We start from the raw sequence: 26,139 nt of genomic DNA, 5'->3' as shown, positions 1-26,139 counted from the left end.
TCAATGGACTCCACCTTAGGTAGGTAGGTACTCCGTACTCACCGTTACCGCGTTGACCCCGACGCCTTCCTTTTCCTCCCCAAATTGCTTCCTTCTTTTTCCAAGCCTTCCATTCGGGACTTCCCAAAGACGGGCCGTGTTTTCTTTCTTGTCACTTTTTCTCTGATTGGACGGCTGCTGAAGAAAGCGCGCCATGATCTCGGAAAGAACCCCTCTAGAGCGAACCTGCCTCCAATGACATCTTCCTGCCTAGGAACTTATTTTCCAATTGGCAAGCGCCACAGCTTTTGGGCCCGGCACCACCCGCTCGGCTCTCTCGGCCACCGTTGCTCCGACGCGGACTTTGGTCTACGGCCTGTCACATCACATCCTGCCAGCCCGCAAGTCAATCCCGAGCTTCCATCTTGAGTGATGGATTACCTTGAAGACTTGGAGTCAGGTCTGACCTAGCTTTCCCCGCCATTCCTCCTGTCAGTCATCACACGATGTGACTGGCCGGCCGCACAGTCAACAATCATAACGCCTGGTCGGTACCTTAGTCGGTCTGTCAATACTTGACTTCCATTACCAAGACACCTCACCAACAGATGGACACAGCAGCGTTTGGTGCGTTATCGTTGTGCCCCGCGCCACGCCGCCTCCAGCACGCCCACCTGCATGTTCCACGACATCTTCTGGAAGCCCGCCGCCGTGGCCCTGCCCATCCAGCCTTGTCCGCCCTGATCTCGCCGCATTTTACCTTGTTCCGCTGGGCCAACCGCCGGCTGAGAAACTCGCGTCTCTATCGCATACGTACCTGCAAGGCAACCACATTAGAAATGTGATCAACGCTCATCCAAGCCACTTGATTGGGGACCGAGGCACCATCTCTCCCAGTAGCTTAGCAGCTGCGACGTGGGGGGTTGGAGAAGCAAACCTCTCCAATGCAACGTCACCCGACTTTCCAGTTTTCTCACCAAAAGGACCGCTCTTCCGCAATCGCTGACCATCATCGCACCGATCCTTTTCTTATTCGTCCGCCGTCTGTACTCCATATTGGTACCATGCTGCACGTCCAGAGAAGAAACCCCCGATCTGTCCGAACCATCAGACGGTTCCCCAGCATCTTAACATCACGACGTAAAGGCACAACAACTAACTACTAAGTGGAAGCACTCGGTCCCAGCGCACCCAATACCATCTATCAGAAGCTGCGGACAGAAGCCCGGCTCTAGTCAGATACCTCCCAGTACCCCTCAGTTCTCTCCAGTGTCTGAGATTCCTGGCAACGCCTGTCTCGCGACCCCGCATCTCTGCCCTCGTGGACAGCTTACACCGCCGTCTCTTTTCCACGGAAATTAGGGGCAATGAATGGCAATGCTACAGGGCTATAGGCAAACGATACAGCAACCAGCGCCTCGTCCACTCCCCCAGACCCGAAGGCGAAGTACCTTTAGCTGCCGGGCTGTGAACACCAACAGGCTCAACCGAGAGCTGACGTGAAAGAGCCGAAGGCACCGATGGACATCGAACGCACGCCTGCTTGTCGGTAACATCCAGCACGTCCTCTGGCTCGCGTTGCGTAATTTCGCGGCGCAGTAAGTCTTCAGAGGTGCCGCCCGAAAGCGAGCAGTGTGATATTCTTCAGCTTGTTTGGTGCGGTATGTATTACGGCTATAGAAGAGCAACGCCATGCTGAAAACAGAGACAACCTCGTCGTACACTCCACGGGCCAATTGCCCAATTTCTGGGGAAATTGATGTTGCTAACCCCAAATCCTGACCCTGGTCCCCGCACTTTGCCTCTTCAATACATGCGAGACACGGCAGCTTGGGTTTAGCTTGCAACAAGCTGTCGACTCGCATCCCAAGACGAAATGGCTTTTGCTATGTGAAAATAAAATGGCCAGGGGGCAAAGTGAGACCTTTGTACCGATGCTCGAGAAACACATCACGGGTAGCATAATTTTCAACAGAAACAATCTCGACCACCGCATCAAGCTGCTACTGAACCAGATCTACTGGCGGACTATCGACTGGGTGACTTTTCCAGTCCCAAATCGACCCATTCAGAGCTGCCATCTTGACCCAGTCGCAGCACAAATCAGTCGCATTTTCGTCCCCGTAAAAGGACGTTGGGATGTCGTATTTCTCAATGGACAGCAGTCCCTCGGGATCATACTCGTCCCATCTTGTCGTCTCTATTTCCGGCAGGTCGCTTTCCACGTCGGCAAGCACAATCTTGATCTTCCGGGGCGTCAAGTGGTCATAGCTGTTCAGCATATGATAGTAGTCGTCCTTGACGTTGATCCGCGGCGGAACGAGCGGTCGCGCGAGGACGACCTGCTCGAGCTGGGCGGTGTTGGCAATGTCATACCAAAGCCAGTGGCTCGACATGGGTGCGTTGAATAACACAACGCGCCTCAGGTTGGGCCACAGGCTCCAGCAGTTAACGGTGAAGGTTTGTTGCATGAAAGTCAGAGCTGGATAGTCACGCAGACATATCAGCTCCTCCAGCTTTGACAACCGCTGGAACCCATCTGTCAAAGTCGGCCTGACGTCGAGGTGGTCGTCGTACCCGGAAAGTGTTCCAAACGGCATGTCGACGATAAGGCGCTTAAGGGTGTCACAAACCTCGCAAAAGAGCTCGCGCACCCACATCGCCGTCGGTTTGTCATCGAGTGACTTTCCAAAGGGGCTGAGGTAGAGAGAAGTAATGCATTTGAGCGATAGGGTCCGTGGCAGACTTCTAGGCGACGGCGAGAAGAGACTCAGCAGAAGCAGGCTCAGGCGGCTTGTCGAGTCGATGTGCATGCATCGCTTGCGAATAAGACGTATGCTGAAGTCATATGTTGAGCGTGAGACGCGACTGAAGGATATCAGGGTCTTCGTTGCACTATGGGACGCAGGCAAGATTGACGATTCGTTCGGTGGGAGAAGACTCTCGATGATGTTTAGTATGAGTTCCAGTGGTAAGCGCTGGCGCTCGACCTGAGAAGAAGACATTTGCAGTGAAAGATGCAGAGAAAAGACACGCAGATTTCGCAGATCCGGCCGAGGTCCGGTAACGCAACAAGCGGCCGGGAGACTCTTATCTGATGAGCTTAATTGACGGAAACACACCGACGACAAAGAAGATTGTCGGGAGGAATGAGGGGAGACGCAAGCAGACACGCACGAAAGCCAGGCACCAGTGTCAGGTCAGTCTCGGTGAGGGGTGGCTGTTCCCGGGTGGCCCCCGCTTTCGCCGTATCTAGCGCCCAATCCGGCGCCACTTCAGTCCGCTTCACCGAAGGTCATAGTTCACAGTATCTTCTCTTTAACAATGAACATGTGCGATCTCTATTTTTTACCAACTCTACCTCATCCAGTGTCTGCTTCGGAAGGTTGAATACCTTTCATATAGGCTTGAATCAAGCCCCCCCCCCTATTGAGGCCGCTTTCGTTTGTATCATCATTTGAAACTGCTCAGATGCTGTACCACCAATATGCGTCATGAGAGAGCGTTTTCCACTGCAATTTCCGCTGACTTTGGCTGCCACAGAGAGTTTCTCCTCGGCGTCGCATTCGTACCTGATGCAATCTGCTCGTCGGGAAGCTGTCTGGGAACCACATCACCCGCCAGCCCAGCCTGCCACAATGTCGCGCTTCCCCTCCGCAGGCCAGTGTCGGCAAGCTTCTGAGCAGTGAACTCGGGGCTTGACGCCTGCGACGTCTCTGAAGGCTGAGGCTCTTCTTCAACGACGCCGTCCGCCATGGGCGAATCGACCAGCGTGGGGGGCACGCTCGCCTCCCTCGTGACGTCTTCCTGCGCGGCCGCGGCATCCTCTGGCGCGAGACTGACGACTATTCTCCCGCCGCGGATCTCGCCCTTTCTCATACGGTCGAGGCCTCGGTTTATGCCCTCGAACCCTTCTTCTACGCCGAGGACTTCGGGAGGGCTGACCAGGCCGCTCTCGAGCAATCGCTCCAGCCAGGTGACGAGAGCTTCTCCCACAGCAGGTACCTCGTGGAAGACCTTGATGGGTACGGTGTGGTACGCGACCGCCTCTGGTGCCTGCTTCTTGGGCAACCCAGTAAGACCGATGAGATGCTTCACGGTAGGCACCGAGTTGCGAGGCGTATCCGGCGGACTAGGCGGCGCATTTGTATCCTGCGACGGCGTCAGCGCGCGGAGAAGCCAGCCGGCAGACTCCCGACCGCTGGTATCCAGTGCGAAGCGCAGGTCCTTTCCGACGTTGGCGCGGATGATATCGATGGCGCGGGCAGGGTCGTGGCTGTCGACGAGCAAATCGGGCCTGAGAACCGTGTGATTCGACAGACGGAGGCCGTGACGCAACTTATCTACCACGGTAACGACCTTCAACCCCGCAAGCCGCGCGAGCTGCACAGCCAGGTTCGCAGAAGTTGACGACCCGCCCCAGATGACGACCCAGTCGCCCGCCGTGGCCCTCTCATGGTTCCCAATGCCCGAGAGACACTCTGCCCTGATATCCTGCGGCAGACTCTCCGGCGGAACGGAGCGCAGGATCGACAACAGATCGGGCCCGTCGAGGACGTTGGAGAAATCCACGCCCATGCAGACGGCCAGGGAAAGCGCCGCGGCGACAAAGGCAACGCCGAGGGTCGCGCCGGCGCGCGGGGAGACGTTGGGCGGGATGCGGGCTGCGTTGAAGTCTGAGGTGACGACGTACTCCTGGTAGGCTGCCTTGCGGAGGTCGCGGTAGTCTGTGGAGATGACGAGGACTTGGTCGCCTTCGCGGAGGCGGCTTTGGCTTTGCGTTTGGGAGGCTGTTGATGATGATGTCTGCGGGCGGCGGACGACGCGGCCTACGAGTTCGCGGCCTGAGATGTAGGGGAGAGTTGGGATTGCAAAGTTGAAGTCACTGGGGTGAGGAGCTCTGTCAGTTTTGTTGACTTCTTCGCATAAACAGTGAGGGGACGTACGGTGCTTTCCAGTCGATCGGGTTGAGACCGATGTGTTCCGTCTTCACCATCACCTCTTGCTCATTTTGGATCTCGGGAACCTGGTACCCCTCTGCCGTCTCGTACGGCTGCTTCGCCGCATGGAGGATGAGAACGGTCTGTGTCTCCGGGATGTCTGCCATGGCGTTCTGATTTCTCTCACAGTCTCGCCCTTATTATTGGTCAGAGTCTAATGGGCGTTCAAGGTGAGTGAGTATCCCTCCTGTTAGGTATGGGATGGAAAGTGGCTGTCTGCGGGCGTTTCTCGACGTTGGCTGTACGTGTGTCTGGTATCTTTGCTGCACACTGTCTCGCCTTGGGCAACGGTTCCTCTCAAAGATGGCGCAGAATAGGAAAGACGTAAAGTCAGAAATTCGGAATGCAAGCCTTGGGTAGAGAGAGAGAAAAGGGGGGAAGAGAGACTTGGAGAGGAATACTCCAAATGTCACAATAGAATTGTTAGACGTTTTTCTTTTTCTCTCGTCATTTTTCTCTAGCAAAAGATAAGAGCCATTTGATTTTACAGAATACAACCCTCTCCCGGTGTTCGGAGTCGCTATTTTCGATCGGAACTGTCTTTCCTTTGGGTGCGCTGGGGGGGTATTACGTGCTCTCGTAGTCCCGCATTGCGTGATTCTTCCCCAAGATGGCTGCATCGCCATCGACCATTCAATCAACACCCCCGCGAAACTTCCCCTCCAAACCGAAGAGCAACCCGACTGTGTCCCGACATGGACCAAGGTTTACCGATAGTAGGATAACCTGATCCAAGGCTGCGGCATTCAAACTCTCATTGATGGACGGTTAATTAGAACCATTTTAGCAGCGGGCGTGAGTTTCTTGTTGGTCGTCAAGCTCTCATAACTCTCTATGGGAATCTTGCGGCAGGACCTTCCAAACTTGCTTTCATGCCTGCGCTATTACCGATAACGCTACCGAGTCGTCTACATCCGTACGTCGAAGCGCCTGCGAGTTGCGGGTACCCGCCCGGTCCGATACGGCGACGAAGCCGAAGCTGGACCAACGACAGACCGGCCCCTCCTCCACGCGCTCTCCACTCCTGCCCCACCCCCGGTCACGACATGTCGCAGGATTGTTGGCAATCCGACGTACTGATAGATGAGTGCTTTGGGCACGGCTGTCCGATATAGGCTGCTGAGTAATTCTCTATGCTCGTGACTAGGGAGTGCTGCGGGTTTGGTGAGATTGCGTGCTGGAGCAGAAATGCTGCGTTGACGTGACTGGGGGCTGGATGAGTTGTTTAGGAGCACAAGAGCTGTCTATGGAAGCCAAATGTGTGATGTAAATGATGAACAAGTTCGTGATTAGATCATGTCGAGGAGTATCTGTTAGTTCATATAGTGCAAGCTCCTTCCTGTCTTCCTCACTTCTTCCCAGTCCTAAAAGCAGACTTGTGAGATGGGCGTACGATTGCATGCGACCTTTCATGGCCGAGCCAACTAGAAATTTGAAGAGGTGCATGTTGTGTTCAGTGAGAAATACAAAGATTGCCTTCTCAAGGTCGCAATGTGCTGTCTGGAGCTGTTAAGGTTGCCAACAGCTGAACTGTCTCACGCTGAATCATCGAGTGAACTACCTTGCCTAGGTAGAGGACCGTACGTCAAGAAACAGATTTAAGCCCTCTTCCCACTTCACTAGGCAATTTAAAGCACTTGAAGTACGTCGTGTGACAAGTTTACTCTATGACTCTTACAACTTGAACGTTTTCAAACAAAAAGTCGATCAATCTGTAAATTCCAATTTGGCAAGTTGAACAAGTGAGAGCGACTAGAATGATTGAAAGGTCCTTCGGCCCCAACAGTTTACATATCTATTTAAAAAATGAATATTGCAAGTAAATGGAGTTGGTAAGGAAAGATTACGGCCGAGTCTGCGAGACTTATCTCTTGCTGAAGACCAAACCATACCCAGTGCCCTTCCACTAGGTCTACTATCAACGCCGTTCAACTCAGCAACGCTCGTGAGCTCATGGGAACAAGAATACTCATCACTAACGTCTTTTTAATGGGTGCTTTTCTTATCAATCGAAATCTGAAATCAATTCTTTCAAGAAACCACACGAGAGTTCCATGATTGGCCAATGAAGCTATTCCGGGACCAACTTCGCTTATGTAATCATTCGATGCAACCCTGAAAGCACGGATGGTCCCTGGACCCTTGAAGATATCTTGTTTCTTAAGTTTCCAACTTTGCCAACTTTCCTGACTCAATGCCTAAGGCCCTGCGACAACTGGTCGCAACCTCCACCTCGAAGTATGACGTACAGATTCATGTATCAGGCAATTTTCAGCCTCATATCCTTTGAAATCGCAAGACCTCCTGCAAACATCGATGGACGACTCACAAGCTGCGGATGATGCTAATGGGGGACCACCCGCCATCAAAGAGGTCCAAATCGACCCCGATGGAGACCTCACCCTGGTGGCGGGACAGCAAACAGGCAAGCCCGAGAAGTCATTCCACGTCTGCGCCAGCGCCTTGCGACGGTCATCGCAGGTTTGGAAGAAGATGCTCTTCGGCCCCTTTAAAGAGTCCAAACCGGCTTTTGGGCCGTGGGTGGTGAATCTCCCCGAAGACGACCCCGATGCCTTGGAAATAATACTCAACATCATTCACGCAAACTTCCCCTTGGTCCCGAATACACCTGACCTCTTTGAGCTGTATGAGATCTTCCAGATGGCCAATAAGTACGACATGATTCCAGCCCTGAAGCCTTGGGCTGTTGCTTGGTTACACGTGGCGGAAATTTGCCAAAAGGTCACAAATCGATTCGAAGGTCGAGAGAGGGCAGCATTGTCCTATGTAGCGTGGGAGTTGGGACAGGTTGAGCTGCATAGGCAAATGGTCAAGGAATTGATCATATATTCTTCCCTCAGCGAAGAAGGGCGCATGATCGGCCAGAAAGTGTTATTGGATGACGTTGGCCCCATCGGCCCACCTGGTCTGCTTGGTAATAATGCCCATGGCTGCTTTACTCAATATATCAGCTACCGTCCGAATGTTTCCTAACAGATTTCTTTAGAGGTTTTACACAAACAGCGCGAAGACATAATCAGCACCCTGCCACTTCAACTCAACACAGTCATTGGGAACCTCATGTTCGACGACGGATGCTGCGTCGATAAGAGAGCATCCGACATGGAGAAGAAACACTGCAACTACATTATCCTGGGCAGCTTGATGAGAGGCATGGGGGACAAGAGAGGCCAGATTGGGCTGGAAGTGAAGGTTGACCAGATGGAAACAGTGGCAGAGTTTGTGAATCGCATTTGGAGTATTGCCGACGACATATGCTTTTACGATGGGCACTCTAGTCGATGTAACCCTGGCCCAAAGATTCAGTTTATGCTGAAAAAGGTCACCAGAGGACGCATCGTCAAACTGACAAAGGTCAGTGTTCAAAAAATGGAGCAGAGGCGCAAAGAATTGGGATTGGGACAAGAGAGAACAAGAACACCAGATGACAGCGCCTGACGTAGGCATCTAAGAGATATTCAGTGTAAACTACCAATGTATTATTACAGATCAAGCCCATTAATTCATAACTACCCTAACTCAAAGAAACGCTCCGTATCGTCATTATGCATTTAGCTCATGATGCCCTTGTGTCCATCACCATCAGCATCCTTGAAAGGGTTCAGCTTGTCAACAAGCGAAATCTTCTTGCCGGTAGTGTCGTGGGTAGCATGGTCGGTGGTCGAAGCCTTGCCGGCACCGCTTTGGCTGGTGCTGGTGCTAGTAGAACCGAAGCGAGGCTGGGAGCAAAATTAGTAAGTGGGTAGAAGGATGGGTGGAAGGTTTCAGTTCACTGGCAGATGGCTTACCTCAGACGTGTTCAGGCCTGAGCTGCTGTGGGTTGCAGTAGTAGGGGTTCCGGAAGTCATGTAGTTGCTGCCAGAGGTCTGGGATCCGGTAGGGTGAGTGCCGTGCATAATACCCTGAGCAGTGCTGGTGGACTTGTCACCTACAGTTTGGTTGTGGGCGATGTTATCACGGCCAGTAGTCTGGTTGTGAGACAGGCCAGTTCCACTCGTGTTATTGGCACGAATGTTGGCAGTCTGGGCCGCAGTCAGGCTGTCGGTGTCGTGCGTGCCAGTATTGCTGTGGGATCCGAGAGGGTTGTGAGTACCGGTAGTGTTGTGGGTGGTGTTGCTGTTGTGGCCCTGGTGAGTGGCAGCACCCGCAGCGGCAGCACCGGCAGCAGCGGTAGCAACCTTGCCGGACCCGGAGTGAGTGTTGTGCTGGTCAGCGTGCTGGCTCTCAAGACCAGTGTGGCCGAGGCCGCGGTCGTTTACACCGTGAGTGCCAGTCTCGTTGTTGTGGTGCTTGTGGGCAGCCAGGGTTGCTCCTCCTGCGGCAGCGGTACCGGCGGCAGTGCCCTTTCCAGGACCGGAGTAGTGATGGCTGTCAACGCCACGATCATGCTCGTTCTTGTGCTCGTGGTGCTTGTGGGCGGCAACTGCAGCACCGCCAGCGGCAGCAGTGCCGACGGCTGCCTTTCCGGCACCGTGGTTGTGCTCATGGCTATGGCCAATGCCTGACTGGTGGGTGTTTCCGAGGTCCTTGTGGTACTTGTCGGGGCAACCCTCGAACTCGTCGTAGCGGTTGTGACGGGGGCCGTCGGTAAGGTTGCCCTTCTCTCTGGTGAACTCTTCAAGAGTCTTCACGGGAAGAGTGGTAGCCTCGTGGTGAATGGGCTTCGCGTGGTGTGTCTCGTGAATGGGAATGGTGGTGTGGACAACGTGAGGCTGAATGGTTTCCTTGTGAATAACGGGCTGGATGTGCTCGTGAATGTGGTGGTGCATTCTCTCGCCGGTGGCGACGGGGGCAGTGGTAGAAGTGTGAGTTGTCTCGTGGGTCGTGGATGTATCTCTGAACTTGGCGTGTTCGCGGTCAAGAGTATCCTTGGTCTCTCTCTCGTTTCCGTGATCGAAGGTCTTGTGTGCGACGGGAACGACGTTGTGGTGGTGCTTCTCGGGGCTAATGCATAATTAGGCGATTGACTCAAACTACAAAATATGGGACTGCTTACAGAGTTTCCTGGTGCTGAACAGGTTGAATGGTAGTGTGGTGATGATCTTGGTGAACATCCTTGTCGACGGCTGTAGTCACCTCCTCGTGACGGTGAGGGCGGACCTGCTCTTCGGTAACGGCCCTGTTGACATCTTCGTCGACGCTGGTCTTGTGGTGACCATCCTTGGAGATGAAGCTAGAAACGGCTTGCTTGGCTCTGTCCATGATTGTGTTTGTTCTTGTTGTTGGGTGGTTAAGTGGTTGAGTTGATGTGGATTGAATTGCTATTCAGAAGGGATTTTAGAGATGATGAACCTATAGTATATATACATTGAGCTGATCAATGTTCATTGACCTTCAGACATCCAAAAACATCTGAAAATCGCACAGTCCCTCACCATAGAAGCAAAAACGTCATGGGACACTGAAATTGAGCTGTCCTAGTACTAACGTCGCGTAGAGATTCGCTGAATCTCGAATTCATTCTCCATCGGCGACTGGAATTCTCGTCTAAAGCAGCCAAAGCTAATGAATCCGATGCAAGACGTCATTCAGAGATCATGATGAGCCTGGACTCATCGAAACCCAACGCCTCAAGGGTTGTGCCGAAAAGCTAAACGTTGAGTCGGATCATCTGGGGAAGCTGAAATTTGGAGCTACTATTCTGCCACTGACGAGGGTGAGGAGCGACTGAGCTGGACATCCTTGGCATGGCGTCTAGTAGTAAATAACATCCAATGTTATCGGAGGAATGAGTCCTGTGAGTTAAGCCTCATTAGTGTAATCCGCTGGGGCCCGTTCGACGGAAGAAGGCTTGATCTTAGTTCTCAGGAATCCCGGCGTGGTGGCGCGGACAGGTGTGTCTTGGCTAGTCTTGCGCTAGGCTTGGGTAGCTTCAGATGTACGGCGTCATAATGGATGCGGCTATGGACCGCGTCGTCGGAAATGGATAGTTCAGTGGGAATTCCTCATGACGATCGCGGGGTAGAGCGAATAATCGTGGATCAACATAACTTAGAGCAGTTGACCTGTCAATGTTTTGGGCATTTGCGCGTGTCAGGGTTTCCGTATGGGCTTTCGCGGGAAGGAAATTCTCCGAGAATTGCAATGATGAGCATTCGCATTGCATACCTATCAGGCAAGGGGTGAGGAGCGGAGCAGGGTCCGTTAGAGGTCAAGTTGAAGACGGGCAAACTCTCATTCTGATCATCGGCATTTCCCTCGGCGGCATCGGGGTTGATCAGCGATGCGTTTCCTTCCCGTGTCTATCGCGAGACCACTGGCGCCTACTACTACAACGCTTTTGGTAGGAATATCCACACAAGCTCTGGAAACTATGATCCGTGCCAATCATGTCCCCCAGCAATAGCTGCATTGCGTTGGTAGTCGATGCGATGCAATATGTTGCGTTTCTGTGACCACAGTCGAGTTAACACATGACGAAATCATTGCATATACCTATACTGAGCAGATAGGTATTCTTGAGGAAGTTAGCTGGTGTCTCGTTTGACAATGCGCACGCACTCTGGCCGCAACTGTGGCTGGTCTGGTGGCTGGAAGTGAGGTTGGGCTGGTGGCTGTTTCTAGGTGTCCGTCCTTGGTATCCGAAAAGGAACTACTTTTTTCTTCCGATGTTGGCCATCACAACGATAAAACCAAATTCCATGAGCGTGGTAATTACTTGTTTGCTTGAATCTTCATAGCACGAGCTTGGAGTCTCATGGAGACGCTGGGGTTTGGAGGGTTGTTAGCTGTAAGAAAGCCCGCACTCCTGGTGCCCATACGTGTGTTTTTGGGACCAATATTCAATACGAGAGATAAGGCGTCTCGATCATCTTCGAGCCCGGAAGTCTGAATAAGGCTTGGTGTAACGCTGACGGATCCATCTCTCCGGCGAAAGGGTGGGGGTTTGAGTTGGTTCGCGGCCAAGAAGACATCACAAATTCAGAGCTAGCGAGGAGGGGATTGGAGATCTAGAAAGAATCTTGCAATAAGCGTAATCGCCTTTTGAAACGAAGGAATACCTACATGCCACTAAGCCTGTATCACGCGCAAGGTTCTAATACGCATCAGGACACATCGACTATCGATGTTGCGTTGTGAAATGCTATTACAAAGCGAGGAAGCAAGTGGAAGACATGTATCCCATCGGGTGCGGAATAGCTCCATTTTTGCCAAGCCCCAAAATACCCACTATTTACCCATTATTACCCCGCATTTAAAGGGGTACTTGACGATACGTCACTTCTCCCTATGCTCTGTTACCTATTATCACCACTATTACTACCATTTTGATTGATGCTGCGATGTCTTCTAGTAATTCTAATACCTCTATTACTTCTATACGCAGCTGTATAATAGTTAAGGTCCTTCCAGAAGACCTTACTACTGCCTGTAATACAGACTGTACGGCCGAGCGCTATAATGCCGCTACGGTCCGGCCCTACGAACCTCTGGCTACTAAGCACGGCCCTCCGGGTTCCTTCTAGCCCTTTAACGTACCGGCCCGGGCCCAAGAGGTACGGGGGCTGCCGGCAAGCCCGCTTGAACTATTCCTCCAATACGTTCCGCAGAGCCTCGTAGAGCAGTAGGCATAATAGACGAATATAGTACCGTTATCTAAAGAGGGCCCTAGGGCTAGACGAGCTAGGATATATGAGTAGAGGAAAACTTCAGCAGACGAGATTTATCTCTTCTTAGGGATCCTATTATATATAGGGATCTATAAGGAACCTAGATTATCAACCTACTGGTCTAGTAGTAAAAGGAGGATCCTATCTACCTATTTACATAGTTCATATCCCGGGACCGTTTTCAACTACTGCTCCGACGACTACGGATATTCGATACTGCGGAATTCCAGCCCGGGCAGTGCGGGCAGCCCAGCCGCAGCCGGGGCCGGGGCCGGGGCCAGGCCCAAGATCAAATGCCAGATGTATATCGGAAGGTTAACTAATAGTTAGCCCATATTCAAGAGACTGGGGATTTCCTTTATATACCCGGTTTAGACCTTATAGTTGACGAGGCTATGGTCCGATTTATAGGTCGATCTCTTGAGACGACAACGATTCCAACGAAACCTACCCCAACTGGCTATAAGATCTGGATCCTTGCCCAGTCTGGCTACTGTATACGGTGGCTGTGGTACGTACATGGGAAGGGCCCATACGCATTAGTCCCCCAGGCACAGCCAGCCCAGCCAGCCTGTTCAACGCAGCCCGCCCGGGGTCGGCTAGGCCAGCCGGGACAGCTGCTGGAAAGCTGGCTCTATTAACACCAACGCAGCAGGTAGTAACTACTCTTGTTTCCCTACTACTAGCTGTAACCTACTACGTATTTCTTAATAACCTCTTTACGTCTATACGTCTCTTTCGTACCCTACGGAATCAACAAGTTAGAGCTTCTGGTACCTGCCGGAAGGATAGTGGGATAGATAAGATCTCAGTTGCCGAGAAAGAGACTGAAGGACGGGGTATCCCCTAGGGGGAAATACACTATATCCCTACTTTAGATGGGGAGGTAAGCTACTAGCCTGCCCAGCCCTGCCCAGCCCAGCTAACTAGGAATTAGGTCAATTAATTCATCTAGAAGGATAATGCCCTCGTACTCTTCCTGTTAACTGTCTTCCAGGACGGCCAGGAACTTATTTATAGCCGCCGCCGCCCAACTAGAGACACTGCTGCTAAAAAGACTGCCCGGCAAGTCTTTGGCCCAGACGTCCGTAAGGACCTTCCAGTCCCTAGGGCAATCGATGAGTATAATCATAAGATGAATGGGGTTAATATGAGTGACCAGATGAGGTCTTACTATCAATATAGCTACCCTATTCGACGAGGAGGCTGGTAGTTAATTACTTGGAATCTCCTGCTGGAAGTGGTAGTTGTGAATAGTTTCTTACTATAGCTCTGGGGTAGGATAGGTGGTAAAAGGTGAAGACCTATTATTAAAAGCGGTAGTTGCTTGTAGCCCAGCTTATCTAGCAGTTTGGACCATTAGTAGGGGGGCGGAAGCATTCACGACTTAGACGTGCAACAGATAAAAGGAATACTTCTATTCCATAGGAATACTATAGGAAGGGATCAAGGGGAGCTAACTCACTTTGTTCCTACTGTAGTAATAGGGGGGGCATTAGGGGCCCGACGCTAGACCCTAGGTATAATATCTAGGAATAGCCTTATATAGAAGAAAAGGACGCGGAAGGGCTACTTAGACTACAATGTAGCTCTTTGTATTAAGGGAGACTGCTGGTACTTGTGGCTAACCAAAATCTATAGGTGATAGAGGTACTTTTACTCTATTGGTTAGCTTGATTAATATAGAAGCCCTTATTGGCTCTACCCCGCCCTTGGCAAAAATGGAGCTATTCCGCACCCGATGGGATAGTAGAAAGTGGCTTGATTCCTCTAAGTGGAAGATCCGTATGAGAGTCATATATATACCGTACAAGACGGGTAATCGGCTTGTGGAAAGCGGTATCGTACGGCAGTAACCGGCAGCGCCACGTGTGGCGCTGCGACAGTACTCAAGACTGAGAACCGTGACACCGCGTTCCATCTTCCACCCAGCTGCCGCCTTCAGCAAATTGGCAGTAACGGCGGCATATACGATCGGAAAGACTGTCGGGCTATACGTAGCCGCCACGCGTAGGGCTGGAACTGGGTCCTCGTCGATGGGCTGATGATTGTACCTGATGTACCTGAGAGCTATCAAGCCGTAAATGATGAAGCAGATTGATGGAATTATGATGAAAATATTGAGAAGAAATTGCTGGATTGCGCTGGCGGAGCCTCTTCTCCTAATACCATGGCCCTCCACAGCAGCGATTTCGTCCTTCGTGTCGGGGCCATAATCGCTGATGAGGCTATCGGCCGTGTCGTTGTGATGGGCTTCCGACGCGGATGATGAGACGTTCGTTGCTCGACAGTTGACGCTTGCGGAGTCTTCCGTGACATCAGAATACTACTTACTTAGGTAAGTTTGTTCAGAGGAGACGTTATACCCATAATCGATTGTAGAGTTCGGCGAGCGTGACAACCGATAGAGGGCAAGATGATGGATTAAGATGTTGGTGAAAGAACGTTAAACAGAAGAATGACTTGAAGAAGAAAGACGGGGGACTAATGGGAGTTTTGTCACTGCCACAGTTCCATGGGGAGTACCGTCGTGCCACAACGAGACGCAGCACAGGTTGTGTCTCTAGCAGCTTCAATGTCTGCGAGCAACGCCGCGATTCTGCCTTGCGCCTATGTTGATAATCCTTGGCAGCTGAGTCTTTGACGGGCACGACATGCTCACTACTGGAAAGGAAGCTAAAAGCGCTAGCGTAACTATAGAACATCTTTGAGGCTTAAGATGTAGCCAATTGGAAGAACTCGAGGCAAATAGCCTCAATACAGATAGTCACGATATGTCAAAACATGAAATCGTATCTGATTCCCATGGCATTGAAGTGTGCTTACTTTTCGCGAACTTTAGTGTCTTACTCCGAATAGATAATGACTTTGAATCTTCATGGATTCTATTAATACATCACATAATGAGGTAATTATGATGAACAGGGATCGTAACCACGTGTAACGTCCGATTTCCGTGTTACCGTAGCACTAACGCTCACCGAGCCAGTCGCCATATCGAAGCCAACATGAAGTCCGAGAATTCGGCTTCAGCTCATGCAAGCCACTGTGATACATGCTTAAACCGAACCTCAAAGTGGTCTGGGGCTTATTTGACTGCGAGGATCCTCAAGAGGCTTTGCGGACTCTCGCCCTCTGCAATTTTCCTAGCATGATTGGCAAAATACAGTATGGGTAATCTTGAGTGGATGAAAGAACATAGCCTAGTCGCATTTTTCATTTCATTTGGTTAGAGTGTTACGTGTCACAACAGGTGGACCACTCAATGTGGGCAGCATTAACCGCACCCATATATCTCGTGACATTACGCAAGGTGGTCCTTAGACTATCTTACTAATGAAGCACACGGTATTGTGTGGCCAAGGGTACCAGACGGCAATGAAGCTGCGATCAGCCCGGTTTGAGGCCCCAAAGTCACATTGGAAGTTGTGATACTGAGGTGTTATTGGCCATAATTTTTGACTTGCGGTGGCGATTGTGTTGTTTGGAACTGGCCAAGGATGTCTCCATCCCCGCCCCAACAATGAACCTACGAGGCTGGGTATACTAGTCCCTCTACATCGATCTTTCTTACATCTTTCTGCACAATTGTGCGTCGAGACCTACGTCAACCCTGTGAACATAGTGTGTTACCGTCTCTTACTGTGTCCCAGGCCAGGACATGAAGTCATCCTTGTGACAATTTTGCTCTTTTTGCATAGAGCTCAGTTTGCAGGCCTAGAAGCTTGTTTTGGAAGAGAATTTCGGGCCCCCTCACACGGATTTAACGACTAATTTTAGACCTCTCATTCGTAATAGAGCCTGCGATCCATCTTTGATACTCATGGCTGTTCGATATCCAGAATGAGCCTTATGCGTTACTATGGTTTTAATGCTGGCCGTTCGTCTGTCCAGGTACAGGTCAGATAGCACAGTCTACAGATCATTTCAGCAAAAGCCTTGTCACATGCGGTGCTCATGACCTGGAATTTTCGATGTGATTGATGCTACCGCCGATCGAGTTTAGTTTTGGGCGGCCCCTGAAATGGGTGGCCCCCTAGGTGCTCCAATAGATCAACAATATTGCCCAATATCGCCGACATGAAGTTATGAATGTATCAAAGAGCGGCTTAGAATGGTGTACTACGGGTTTTGCTGGCCAGTGACCTCTCAATACATACATCTTTTTCCACTGCTCGGACTTCATATTGCTTGATCATTTTTCAATCGTAAAACAATGTACAAGTTATACCAACCTGGGGAACACCTTTGTCATGTGATTGTTGCATTTGAACTAAGGCAGGTGAAACATCGACCAAAGAGTGGTTAACGAAGCAACTTTCCTTAGACAAAGCCACATCCTTTGTTCCCCACAAGATAGCCACGTCGACCACAGAGCTGATGTTTTGTGCACACGAGTCTAGAGTCCCAAACGGAATGGATAAAGCTGGAGAAATCAAGGACTAAAATGCCGTTGTGTAACAAATGACAGAGCATGTTCAACGTTCGAAGTTTCCTTTGAATTGTAATAGATCGTTGCCTGACCAGAGACTCGTCCGACGGTTTAGGCGAATACATATATCTGCTGAGCACCTCTCCTGAATCACATCTCACTCATACACATTGACCAACAGCCTTTCTCTCGACACCTCGGTTTTGTTCTTTTTGTTCGCACATACGACTTCTTCTCACATTCTACTTAGCCACTCATTGCTCGGCACACTATTCTTCCTCAATTCTTTCGTTACTTGCCAACAGCCCAAAATGGTTTCTAACATGAACCAAATTTTCCTTCTTGCCTCGATGCTGGCATCGATAACCCTTGGACACGTAGTCCTCGAGAACCCCAAGCCCTTCAAGTTTGTTGCTGATGGTCCTACTAACCCCATTTCTAGCACAGGTGATGACTTCCCATGCAAGATCCCCTCTGGAGCCAGCTACATCATCGACGGAGCACCCACAGTCATCGCCATCGGCGAGACCTTCGAGGCCACTTTCAAGGGCCAGGCCGTCCATGGAGGCGGCAGCTGTCAGTTTGCCCTCAGCGCCGACGCCAACCCGACAAAGGATTCCAAGTGGATGGTAATTCACTCTATCGAGGGCGGTTGCCCAGCCCGCAACCAAAAGGGTAACCTCGAAGGTCCCAACGAAGATAAGTACCCCTTCAAAATCCCCGCTAGCATCACGCCCGGTGACTACGTCTTTGCCTGGATCTGGCTCGCAAGAGTTGGCGGCCAGCCAGAGTACTACATGAACTGTGCCCCCATCACCGTCATTGGTGGCAGTGGTGATGCTACAAAGCAGAAGCGTGGACCCCTTGCTGATCGTCGTATGTCTCTGGCGAAACGTGAAGAGTTCCCTGAGCTTTTTATGGCCAACATTGGAGAAGTCGCTGGCGGCTGCACCACTGGAGAGGCTCTCAATGCCCAAGTTCCCATCGCTTTCCCCAACCGTGGCCTCTACTTCGACCGTCCCGAGGGCGACAATCTCTACAAGCAAGCCTGTGACGGTAACCCCAATGCTGGAACTCCTGTAGAGGCTCCGGCTGGCGGTGATGTGCCTGCCGGCACCGTTGTCACATCTCTTCCGACTTCTGGCGTTGTCGACGGCTCGCCTCTCTCGCCACCCGTTGCTACGTCTGTCCCGGCTTCTGATGTTGTTGACGGATCGTCTCTCTTACCACCCACTACTACGGCTGTTCCGACTTCCGACGTCGTCGAAGGTTCGTCTCTCTTACCACCTGTCGCAACTGGCTCCTCCGTCATTGCCTCTTCTTCCATCATCTCGCCTGAGGAGCCGGCTCCTAGCGCAACCCCTGCAGATCCTGCTGTTCCTGTCGAGCCCACCACTCCCGTCGAGCCTACCGTCCCCATTGAACCCACTGCTCCGGCCGAATCATCAGCCCCAGCAGCTCCTACAGTTCCCATGACCTCTCTCACCGAGACTGGAGTCCCTACCGGCATCGTTCCGACCCTTTTTATCTCTTACATCACAGTCACGGTCACCGCCACCGACTGTGGAACGTCGGCCGCTCCGGATGCGCCTGCACCTGAGCCCACCGCTACACCCATATCCTCGCCTGATCCCGACTCTGATCCCGACTCCGACTCTTGCACCGAGGGCTACTTGACCTGCTTGGAGGATGAAACACACTTTGCTACTTGCACTGGTGGCGAGTTGACTGCGGCGCAGCCGATTGCCCCTGGCTTCAAGTGTGCCGCTGGAGAAGGCCAAGGTCTTGAAATTTCGCCCATAGGAGGGGAGTATCAGTAGATAGTCTAAAATGGAGCATAAAATTAAATTCTGGCGGAAAGCGCCATATTTGTGGATCAGATTATCTGAAGTTGGTTATACATGCTGTTTGACAGTGAATGCGCGCAAACGTCCATCTCTAAACGTGATGACCAGCTTTCAAGCTTACTTGTGACTTGCTTTTGTGCAGATCAGAATCGTCTGATAGGATGATTTAAGAAGCAGAGGACCTTATCCCCTACTCAGGTCGATGTTGATGCTTCAATGTTCATATTATTATTGCCCAGACTGTAGTCAGCCGTTGCGATCGGCCCCACTTTCCTCAGATCCGGCGGCCGGGTAAGGGGGGTGACGGTTAGTCAGGGTGGCCAGCGGAATATGCATATGTGAGTGAGCAGAAAAGAGCGTCTATTCGTACTAAAGAGTGGATGGAATCACCACAGGCTTGTGGGCCTAATGCTATCCTAATAAGTCTTGCAGAGCTAGGACCAGGTGGAAATGACAGTCTGGCCTGTTTCGTGATGGTCAGACCATTCCGAATGGGTTATGTCCATGACTCGCGTAGAAGCATGCATGGATTCTGTCAGGGGGCCAGTCCGAGGTTCTGGCCCAAGACTTGGTTGAGGGTCGACGTACGGATACCTCATTCGACTGAAGGTTCCATTGAAAGCGCAAAAGAGACGCTCTAAGCGCCGCAAGTCTTCCTAAAAGTCCCTGTTGTGCTCTGAACCTTTGATTTGGCTGGCGTCTAAATCAAGTCTTATCTGCCTCCTTCTCCCTCTACCGGGTAATAACATACTCAGGAAAGGGGTCAGCTGGAGGAGGACTAATGGGGGTCAAGAGATGCTCACCTAAGAAAAAACTAGCTAAGGGGGCCAGATGGTTCAATCTTGAGCGTCAATGCGAAGAATTGAGAACTTGGTCAACTCGTATGCGACCCAATTCTTCATGCCTACTTCGTGAATTGATTCGCTGTGACACGGCTAGGCGCGCGTCTTGGATCCTTCCAGCCATCATTGTTGGCCTTAGCTCTGCTGACGCCCGCGTCTAAGTCGCACTGAACCTCTTTTACCGCACACACTGTGGCAGTCACAATCAAATTTTGGGGGCCAGATGGCGTAAAATGTGTATCAACAACGTGTCTCGAGTTCTCGACATCAAGTCTGTCAGTTTCGCTTACATAGCCCGCCCAGCGATGAATGTTGCGCTCTTCTGAGCTGCCTAATATTGCGGAGCGTTCTCATGCACGACGTCAGGAGAGTCGAGACAACAGCACTAAGAAAGCCGTGCTGGGATCCACAAAGAGCCCCGGGGAATAAAAGCTCGCCTGTTCAATTGCCGCCTCCCGTCGCCAAGAGAGCGTTCCTGTCGATCAGACCCCATTGTGCCCTGCGATTAAATCTCGGCAGTGGCAGGCAACAACCAGAAAGCCCCATGCAAACACATCAAAGTCCCTTGTTCTGACTGCCTGAGAATACACCCAAAGGGTTCCCTGATAGCCTCCACGATGGTGGAGCAAGCTGACATGTTTCACGTCTTTGAAATTAGCTTATGGGGCCTCTTGGTGCTTACGGGTTGCATTGGTGGCCTCTTCCAAAGGCTGTGCCCTCCCTTACCAACGGCCTCAATAAAGTAGCCATGGCTTGATTTTAGACTTTGACATGGGTATTCTAGGCGGCTAGAATCCAAGTTGAGGATCCTTCGCCAGGCACAACCCCAAAGTTCCAACCAAAGTTCCTTTTCTCTCCCAAAGAAGCTCGATCCTTCAACATTCGATCGACATCAGCCCCCAGAATTCATCTCGACAAAGATTAATTGACTAGGCATCCTGATTATAGCTTACAGCCTTACCGGGCCCGAGACTCCGGCACTCATGATGTTCTCAACAACAAAGTCCCTTCCACGTCGAAATGGTTCAAGTTAAATAAGATGTTGCTACTCCTCATCCACAACTCCCACAGACCAAGACAGCCTCAAGCCTCAAAGAACTATCACACTCTTTCTTAGGACCATAGTCCTTGCTTTCCCTCTTTTCTTAGCCTGATACGCCACAGATCAATCATCGATAATGAAGACTTCTGCCACTCTTTTGGCCTTTGTGGCCGCTTCCAATGCCTCGCCGCTTGGTGTCTCTGTCAAGCGGGACGCCTTTGACAGCAAGGATGCCATGTGCAAAGGATGGGATCTCACAACCCCCGAGGGCGCCGACAAGCTCTGGGAGGACACTTACTCTGGCGCATCTCTTGATCTCTTCATCAAGTCTCAGTGGGGTAAGTTCAAGTTTATAAGGTTCTGTTTTGACAAAATTCTCCATGCTAATCTTGGTATTGTGAACAGAACACGAGAACTCTTGGGTGAAGAACCTCGAAGACTTCGTCTCAGGTGGCACCTCGGGCAAGTCTGGTGCCGCCGGCTGTTCAGCTCTCGGAAACGAGTGCAAGCCATTGAACGACATGACATGCGATGCCCAATACGACGCATACGGGAAGACTCCGATTGGCAAGAACTCCTACTGGATCTTCCAGGCAGTCAAGGGCATGCACGCCAAGTTCAATGAGTTGAACAGACAGCTCACCAAGGAGACTCTCATCAGCGGACTGCAGATTGGTCAGATGGTAACCGACTTCCAAGGAAACCAGGACGACCCTGGCGATGTCCTTGGATGGCTTTCTGCTGCTGCCTCCATGGGTGGTGCGATCGGAGGTCTAGTTCCTGGAGCTGTAAGTTCACCGATTTCTGATGAGACTCTCACACTATCCTTAATTATTCTGCTAACACATTGCTGCAACAGGGAACCGCGATTGCTGGCGGCTTTGGCATGCTCAGCGCCATCTTCTCCGGCCTCGCCGCGTCCAATAGCGCCGACGAGATTGACCAGGGCTCAATCTCCGCCGCCCTGGCCGACGCCTTTAAGCAAGCCACCGGCGCTCTCGAGAATACCCTCCGCATCGCCACCGGCGGCGGCACCAGCCAGGCCGAGTACGACTCCCTCCCGGCCCCGAAGTGGGACACCTTCCAGAGCAAGATCACAAAGTTCTACAACGGCGGCTGGTTCCTAGTCGACGACGATGAGCAAGCCGTCACTGTCGCTCTCCAATCCATCAGCAACAATATCAAGCCCAAGGTCGCCAACGACGTCATGAGCGCTGCGAAGCTATACCTCGTTGCCGACAAGCGCGACAACGTCAAGTCGCGCGAGGACTGCGGATATGCCCCGGGACGTCAGTGGATGGCGCTCCGGGATGGCGAGGAGTACTGCTTCTACATCATGCACAACAACCCCAACCCCAACCGTGACAATGACTGGGTTGAGGTCGAGTCCGTGATTTACGACAAGATGGCTTCGTATGGACTTGGCAACCGTGACCCGTACTACCGCGCCATCATCGACTGCGCGCTCAACGGGGGAGATGATAAGGATAAGGTTGATTTGAACAACTTAGCTTGGGGCAAGGTTCCTACGTGCTACTTCAACCTGCCAGCTATGTTCATCGATAAGGATACCAAGGTTGGCTGCGGTAGCCCCTTTGATAACCAGGGCTGCAACTATATCGCTGCCACCCCTATTTCGTAGGATTGTGGCATGTGTGCAGAGTTCCTGAACTTATTTTTCTAAGCGTTTATCTTTACTTAATGTTTTCTTAATAGCACTTCAATTTTTTTACAAGAGATTGTCAGGTACACCTCCGGAACTAGCGATGAAATGGCCAGTCAAACATGTACTCCTGAAATCAATGACACATGGAATGACCAAGGCGATGCTGTTGGTCCCGCCTATAAGTTGCTCAGATGCATGATTGAAACAGATAACCCGTCAATGATTCAAATGACACTCAAATTGGCAATGGTATTATAACAATATCTCTAATCATTTTGCCAAGGGCAATTCGTGGACTCAGATTTTAGTTGCTGTCCATGTCGGTGAATCTACCATTCCGGAACGAGATTGGGAAATTTCGGAGCCGATGCAAGATTGTCCTTCAGTTGACTTCCACTTCACGCTTACTATTTCGGAATGTCAAGTCTATAGGCGGATTGTGCTTTTTATCTCGAAGCCCAGGATGCCAGGCTGCGTCAATTCGAGTGAGAGTTTCCTCTGTCCACAAGACACGTAGAGTGACTCGTCGGTCATACAAAGTGGCTTTTTCTGATCTAAGGGGATATATGCTCGCCTGAATTAGATGAACCCTGAGTAATCTTTTGCGGTGCTGGCCGGTGGCAACCCTCTGGCTCACTGCATGGGAACCCGGTCGCCACAAAGCGATGCCCGGGCTGCTGACAGCCGCGCACATGACACGGTAATGTTGAGGCTTCTGGATCAACATTCCCAGAAGCATCAACCTCTAGCGATCCGCAATCACTCAAAGACTCGTCTTCGTCGTACCTTACCCCCGGGCTTTGAATGAGATCCAGTTCCAGACCAAAGTCTTCCCTGTTGTCTTGAACATTTGGTGTCCTGTGATGTTGCGAAGTAGCAATCTCACCGTATTCTTCATTCTGGTGCCTGGCAGGGATGGATTCCGAACCAACAATCGCAGAAGCCTCAAGTGGTACAAAAGACTCTGAAGGGTCACCTTCGTATGCCAATGCCATCGGACTAGCATTGTGGATTGTAGCCTCTGGACCGTGGTACTGGCCAAGATTCCTGTGCGTTACGGTTTGTAATGAGTCTATAGTATCGACGACATGTCCTGGTACCGAGCTCGAAGTTGCGTCCATATGACGGCTAGCTAGCGCTCCGATCACGCCGGCTCCCAGTACATCTCTTAGTTTCGTGTTGCCAGCATAATTGTGTACCACAATTGGTGTAGGTGTAGCCGGTTTCGGATAGGGGTAGAAGGGGAGCCAACGAGATGGTAGCCAGCGAACCTGTGGGCTTGCGGACCCTGTGTCGCTTCTTTCCTCACCCCAGCTAAACCCTCTGTCCGGGGGCTCTAGAGGAAAGGGTTGGTCCCATTCGATTGGCGGGGATCTTGGGGATGGTGGTGTCGGTGGTTGCGTTGTTGACGTTGTTGCTGCTGTTATTTCCTTCAGTGGAAGGGTGGATTCTGCAGTTGCTGGCCATTGCAGATGATTCGAGGTAGACTAAAAATCGCTGTCGCTCATAAAGTCGGCGCTGAAGACTTTTCGTCCTTCTGTTGACTGCCGTGAGGCGCAGGTGGGACCTCCGCCGAAGAGTAGGTTCCAGGTGCATCGGAAGTATGGACCTCAACTCAGGTGATAAGCTTTTCTGATCTCCATCGTCTTGCCTGTCAGTCGACTGTGAGATTGAACGCGGGGTGTTCGTGTCTCCGGATGGGAGTACAGGCGCCACTTCTGGCTTCGTAATAGCAGATATCTGGCGCATAATGTCGTAGAGCGTGCTGGTTTCAGCCTCACAATCACGTTTAGACTGCGCTCTGAAAACTGGGACCGATATCAATTTCTGTCGGACTTCGTTAGCTAGGAGCGATATTAAATTGTTTTGATTTGTGCCCGAGTCCTGATCTAATTCTCAAAGTCGAATACTCACCAAGATGTCAGAATCAAGCTCCTGGGTAGTCTGGAATGCATTCGAAGGTATCGTGACGGTCTGCAAACATCCTTCAGGCTCACATTCTCTGTCGTTGTCAACTAATACTGTCTTGAAACCCACGATGACGCTGTCGGCTGCCCCATTGCTAAGCGAATGCAGTATTGACTCATGGACTTGCTCATTTCTCCCTGCGGGGATCCGAGCGACTTTGCACCCAACCTGCGTACGGTGCTTGAAGATGGAAGCAAGGTATTGACGACCAAAATCGTACATGACGGCTCGAGAGCTGATCTCCAATTGTTTAATATGGAACACAGCCCGTATATGTTTAAGGATAGTGTGGTAATGCAAATGAGGCCCTAACGAATTAGGAGTCGGGCAAGACGATGCCAGCAGGAAGGCCTACCAATCAATGTCAATCAATTGAAAAACATGAGACATAGTTAGGAGTAATAAACCGCGCCCTATCTTTGCGAATATCAAGCCTCCATATGTAGTCGTAAACACAACAAAGTAGCTTGCTGGGTCTTGCTTCTGCAAATTGTATCAGCGTTCTTTCTTCTCTTTCCATACCTAGTACATAACACAGCACAAACAACTACTAACCTACGAAAGAAAAAACCAAAAGAAAGAGTCTTACCACAGTCTGCATCAGAGCCTTTAGAAATCTAAGAGCTTGAGAATTGGGACCGGAATTGTCGCACAAATACCTAGGGACATTTGTAGGCTGACTCGGATCTCCATTCCATGTCGGTATGCCGCACTCGCTTTCTGGCATAGCGCATGAGCCCGATTCGTGGATGAGAAGGTATCTGCGTAGGTAGAAAAAATATGTCAGAAAGATGCGAAGGTGCTAGGGCTCACGCTCCTTTAGCATGACCATACTCACCTCAAGCTATTCTGAAATGTCCCCCCAGCCACAGGGAGCGGGAAAATACCGCCCAGTTCTTCCATCTTTGCTATCGCATTTTGTCTTGGACAGTCATGAGAGTAAAGTAAGCTGATTACACGTAGCTTCTTACACGCATGCTAAATTCATGGTATGTCAAGATTTGGGTCTCGGATCTTGGGGTGTATGTGTGTTACAGGCGAGACTCAGGTGAAAGTTTGGGCCCCCGTACGCAATTAAGAGTGTATGCGGCAGACAGCACACCTGCCCCACTACACGTAGCCTTCTTCATGATGTAAAAGGTATTGGCGATTGCAGGCTAGGCCCAACTACTACGGTTTGCTGAAGTAGGCGTATTATTTACCGTTGTTGACCCCATGCGCGGCCTTGACATACTTAACCTTCGGAGGCGTGGAATGGCAATGAAAAATGAAGTACAAGCCTAAATGTTTTTAATGATATTATCATTAACGTTCCAACTTTGTATTGTACTTATCTATCCACTGACAAAAGCGACTGCGGAGTCTTCAATGTTGTCAATGCAGTTCTGTCAGACAGATTGTGTGAAAGCCAAAGCTTGATTGGACAGGCAGAGATGGGAGCTCTTCCGGCCACTATCGAGATTTCTTCTGTGTTATGCTCGTCTTTCTTAATCTTAAGGCAATTGCACCATGCTATGCTCGAGCAATCAATGACTTTTTGAGTTACCTGATGATGGTAGCAAATTTGAAGACGAACATTGGGGGTTGAAAAAGGACTAACTACGGACGCTGGAAGCAGAATCGGAATTTCACCATGAATTCTGTTGTGCATTTCTGAACCCACACGCAACGAAGGAGGGCTTGCGAAGGTGTGGAGGCAATACTACTGTATTGGATCTGATGATGATGATGA

The 26,139-nt window shown here is 51.1% G+C and overlaps 6 protein-coding genes across 6 annotated transcripts; 3 read left to right on the top strand and 3 right to left on the bottom strand.

Annotated features, from left to right (window-relative positions):
* Positions 1 to 1,982: 1,982 nt before the first annotated feature.
* On the bottom strand, positions 1,983 to 5,086 carry BDP81DRAFT_448540 (uncharacterized protein; the record flags this gene model as incomplete). Its single annotated transcript, XM_060592311.1, has 3 exons — positions 1,983 to 3,073; positions 3,552 to 4,879; positions 4,926 to 5,086. 3 exons carry the CDS (start codon positions 5,084 to 5,086, stop codon positions 1,983 to 1,985), a joined length of 2,580 nt encoding a protein of 859 aa, XP_060447120.1.
* Positions 5,087 to 7,295: 2,209 nt separating this feature from the next.
* On the top strand, positions 7,296 to 8,438 carry BDP81DRAFT_460108 (uncharacterized protein; the record flags this gene model as incomplete). The annotated part of the gene is made up of 2 exons (XM_060593620.1): positions 7,296 to 7,914; positions 7,987 to 8,438. 2 exons carry the CDS (start codon positions 7,296 to 7,298, stop codon positions 8,436 to 8,438), a joined length of 1,071 nt encoding a protein of 356 aa, XP_060447119.1.
* BDP81DRAFT_372006 (uncharacterized protein) lies at positions 8,275 to 10,255 on the bottom strand. The gene is made up of 3 exons (XM_060586643.1): positions 9,997 to 10,255; positions 8,789 to 9,944; positions 8,275 to 8,719 (listed from the first exon to the last, which is right to left on the bottom strand). Exons 1-3 carry the CDS (start codon positions 10,200 to 10,202, stop codon positions 8,552 to 8,554), a joined length of 1,530 nt encoding a protein of 509 aa, XP_060447118.1. The 5' UTR covers positions 10,203 to 10,255; the 3' UTR covers positions 8,275 to 8,551.
* Positions 10,256 to 17,353: 7,098 nt separating this feature from the next.
* BDP81DRAFT_316189 (endoglucanase) lies at positions 17,354 to 18,862 on the top strand (the record flags this gene model as incomplete). Its single annotated transcript, XM_060584155.1, has 2 exons — positions 17,354 to 18,244; positions 18,449 to 18,862. The coding sequence occupies 2 exons, from the start codon at positions 17,354 to 17,356 to the stop codon at positions 18,860 to 18,862; spliced, it is 1,305 nt and encodes a 434-aa protein (XP_060447117.1).
* Positions 18,863 to 20,909: 2,047 nt separating this feature from the next.
* BDP81DRAFT_315691 (uncharacterized protein) lies at positions 20,910 to 22,415 on the top strand (the record flags this gene model as incomplete). Its single annotated transcript, XM_060584102.1, has 3 exons — positions 20,910 to 21,111; positions 21,179 to 21,561; positions 21,633 to 22,415. The coding sequence occupies 3 exons, from the start codon at positions 20,910 to 20,912 to the stop codon at positions 22,413 to 22,415; spliced, it is 1,368 nt and encodes a 455-aa protein (XP_060447116.1).
* Positions 22,416 to 22,993: 578 nt separating this feature from the next.
* Positions 22,994 to 25,537, bottom strand: BDP81DRAFT_448535 (uncharacterized protein; the record flags this gene model as incomplete). The annotated part of the gene is made up of 7 exons (XM_060592310.1): positions 22,994 to 23,710; positions 23,760 to 24,266; positions 24,354 to 24,758; positions 24,997 to 25,168; positions 25,246 to 25,329; positions 25,379 to 25,385; positions 25,510 to 25,537. 7 exons carry the CDS (start codon positions 25,535 to 25,537, stop codon positions 22,994 to 22,996), a joined length of 1,920 nt encoding a protein of 639 aa, XP_060447115.1.
* Between the last annotated feature and the right edge of the window lie 602 nt (positions 25,538 to 26,139).

This window comes from Colletotrichum phormii, assembly GCF_030913505.1.
Source record: "Colletotrichum phormii strain CBS 102054 chromosome Unknown BDP81scaffold_7, whole genome shotgun sequence".
Classification (NCBI taxonomy): domain Eukaryota; kingdom Fungi; phylum Ascomycota; class Sordariomycetes; order Glomerellales; family Glomerellaceae; genus Colletotrichum; species Colletotrichum phormii.
Note: the sequence above shows the minus strand (reverse complement) of the source record. Positions and strands in the feature narration are given on the sequence as shown.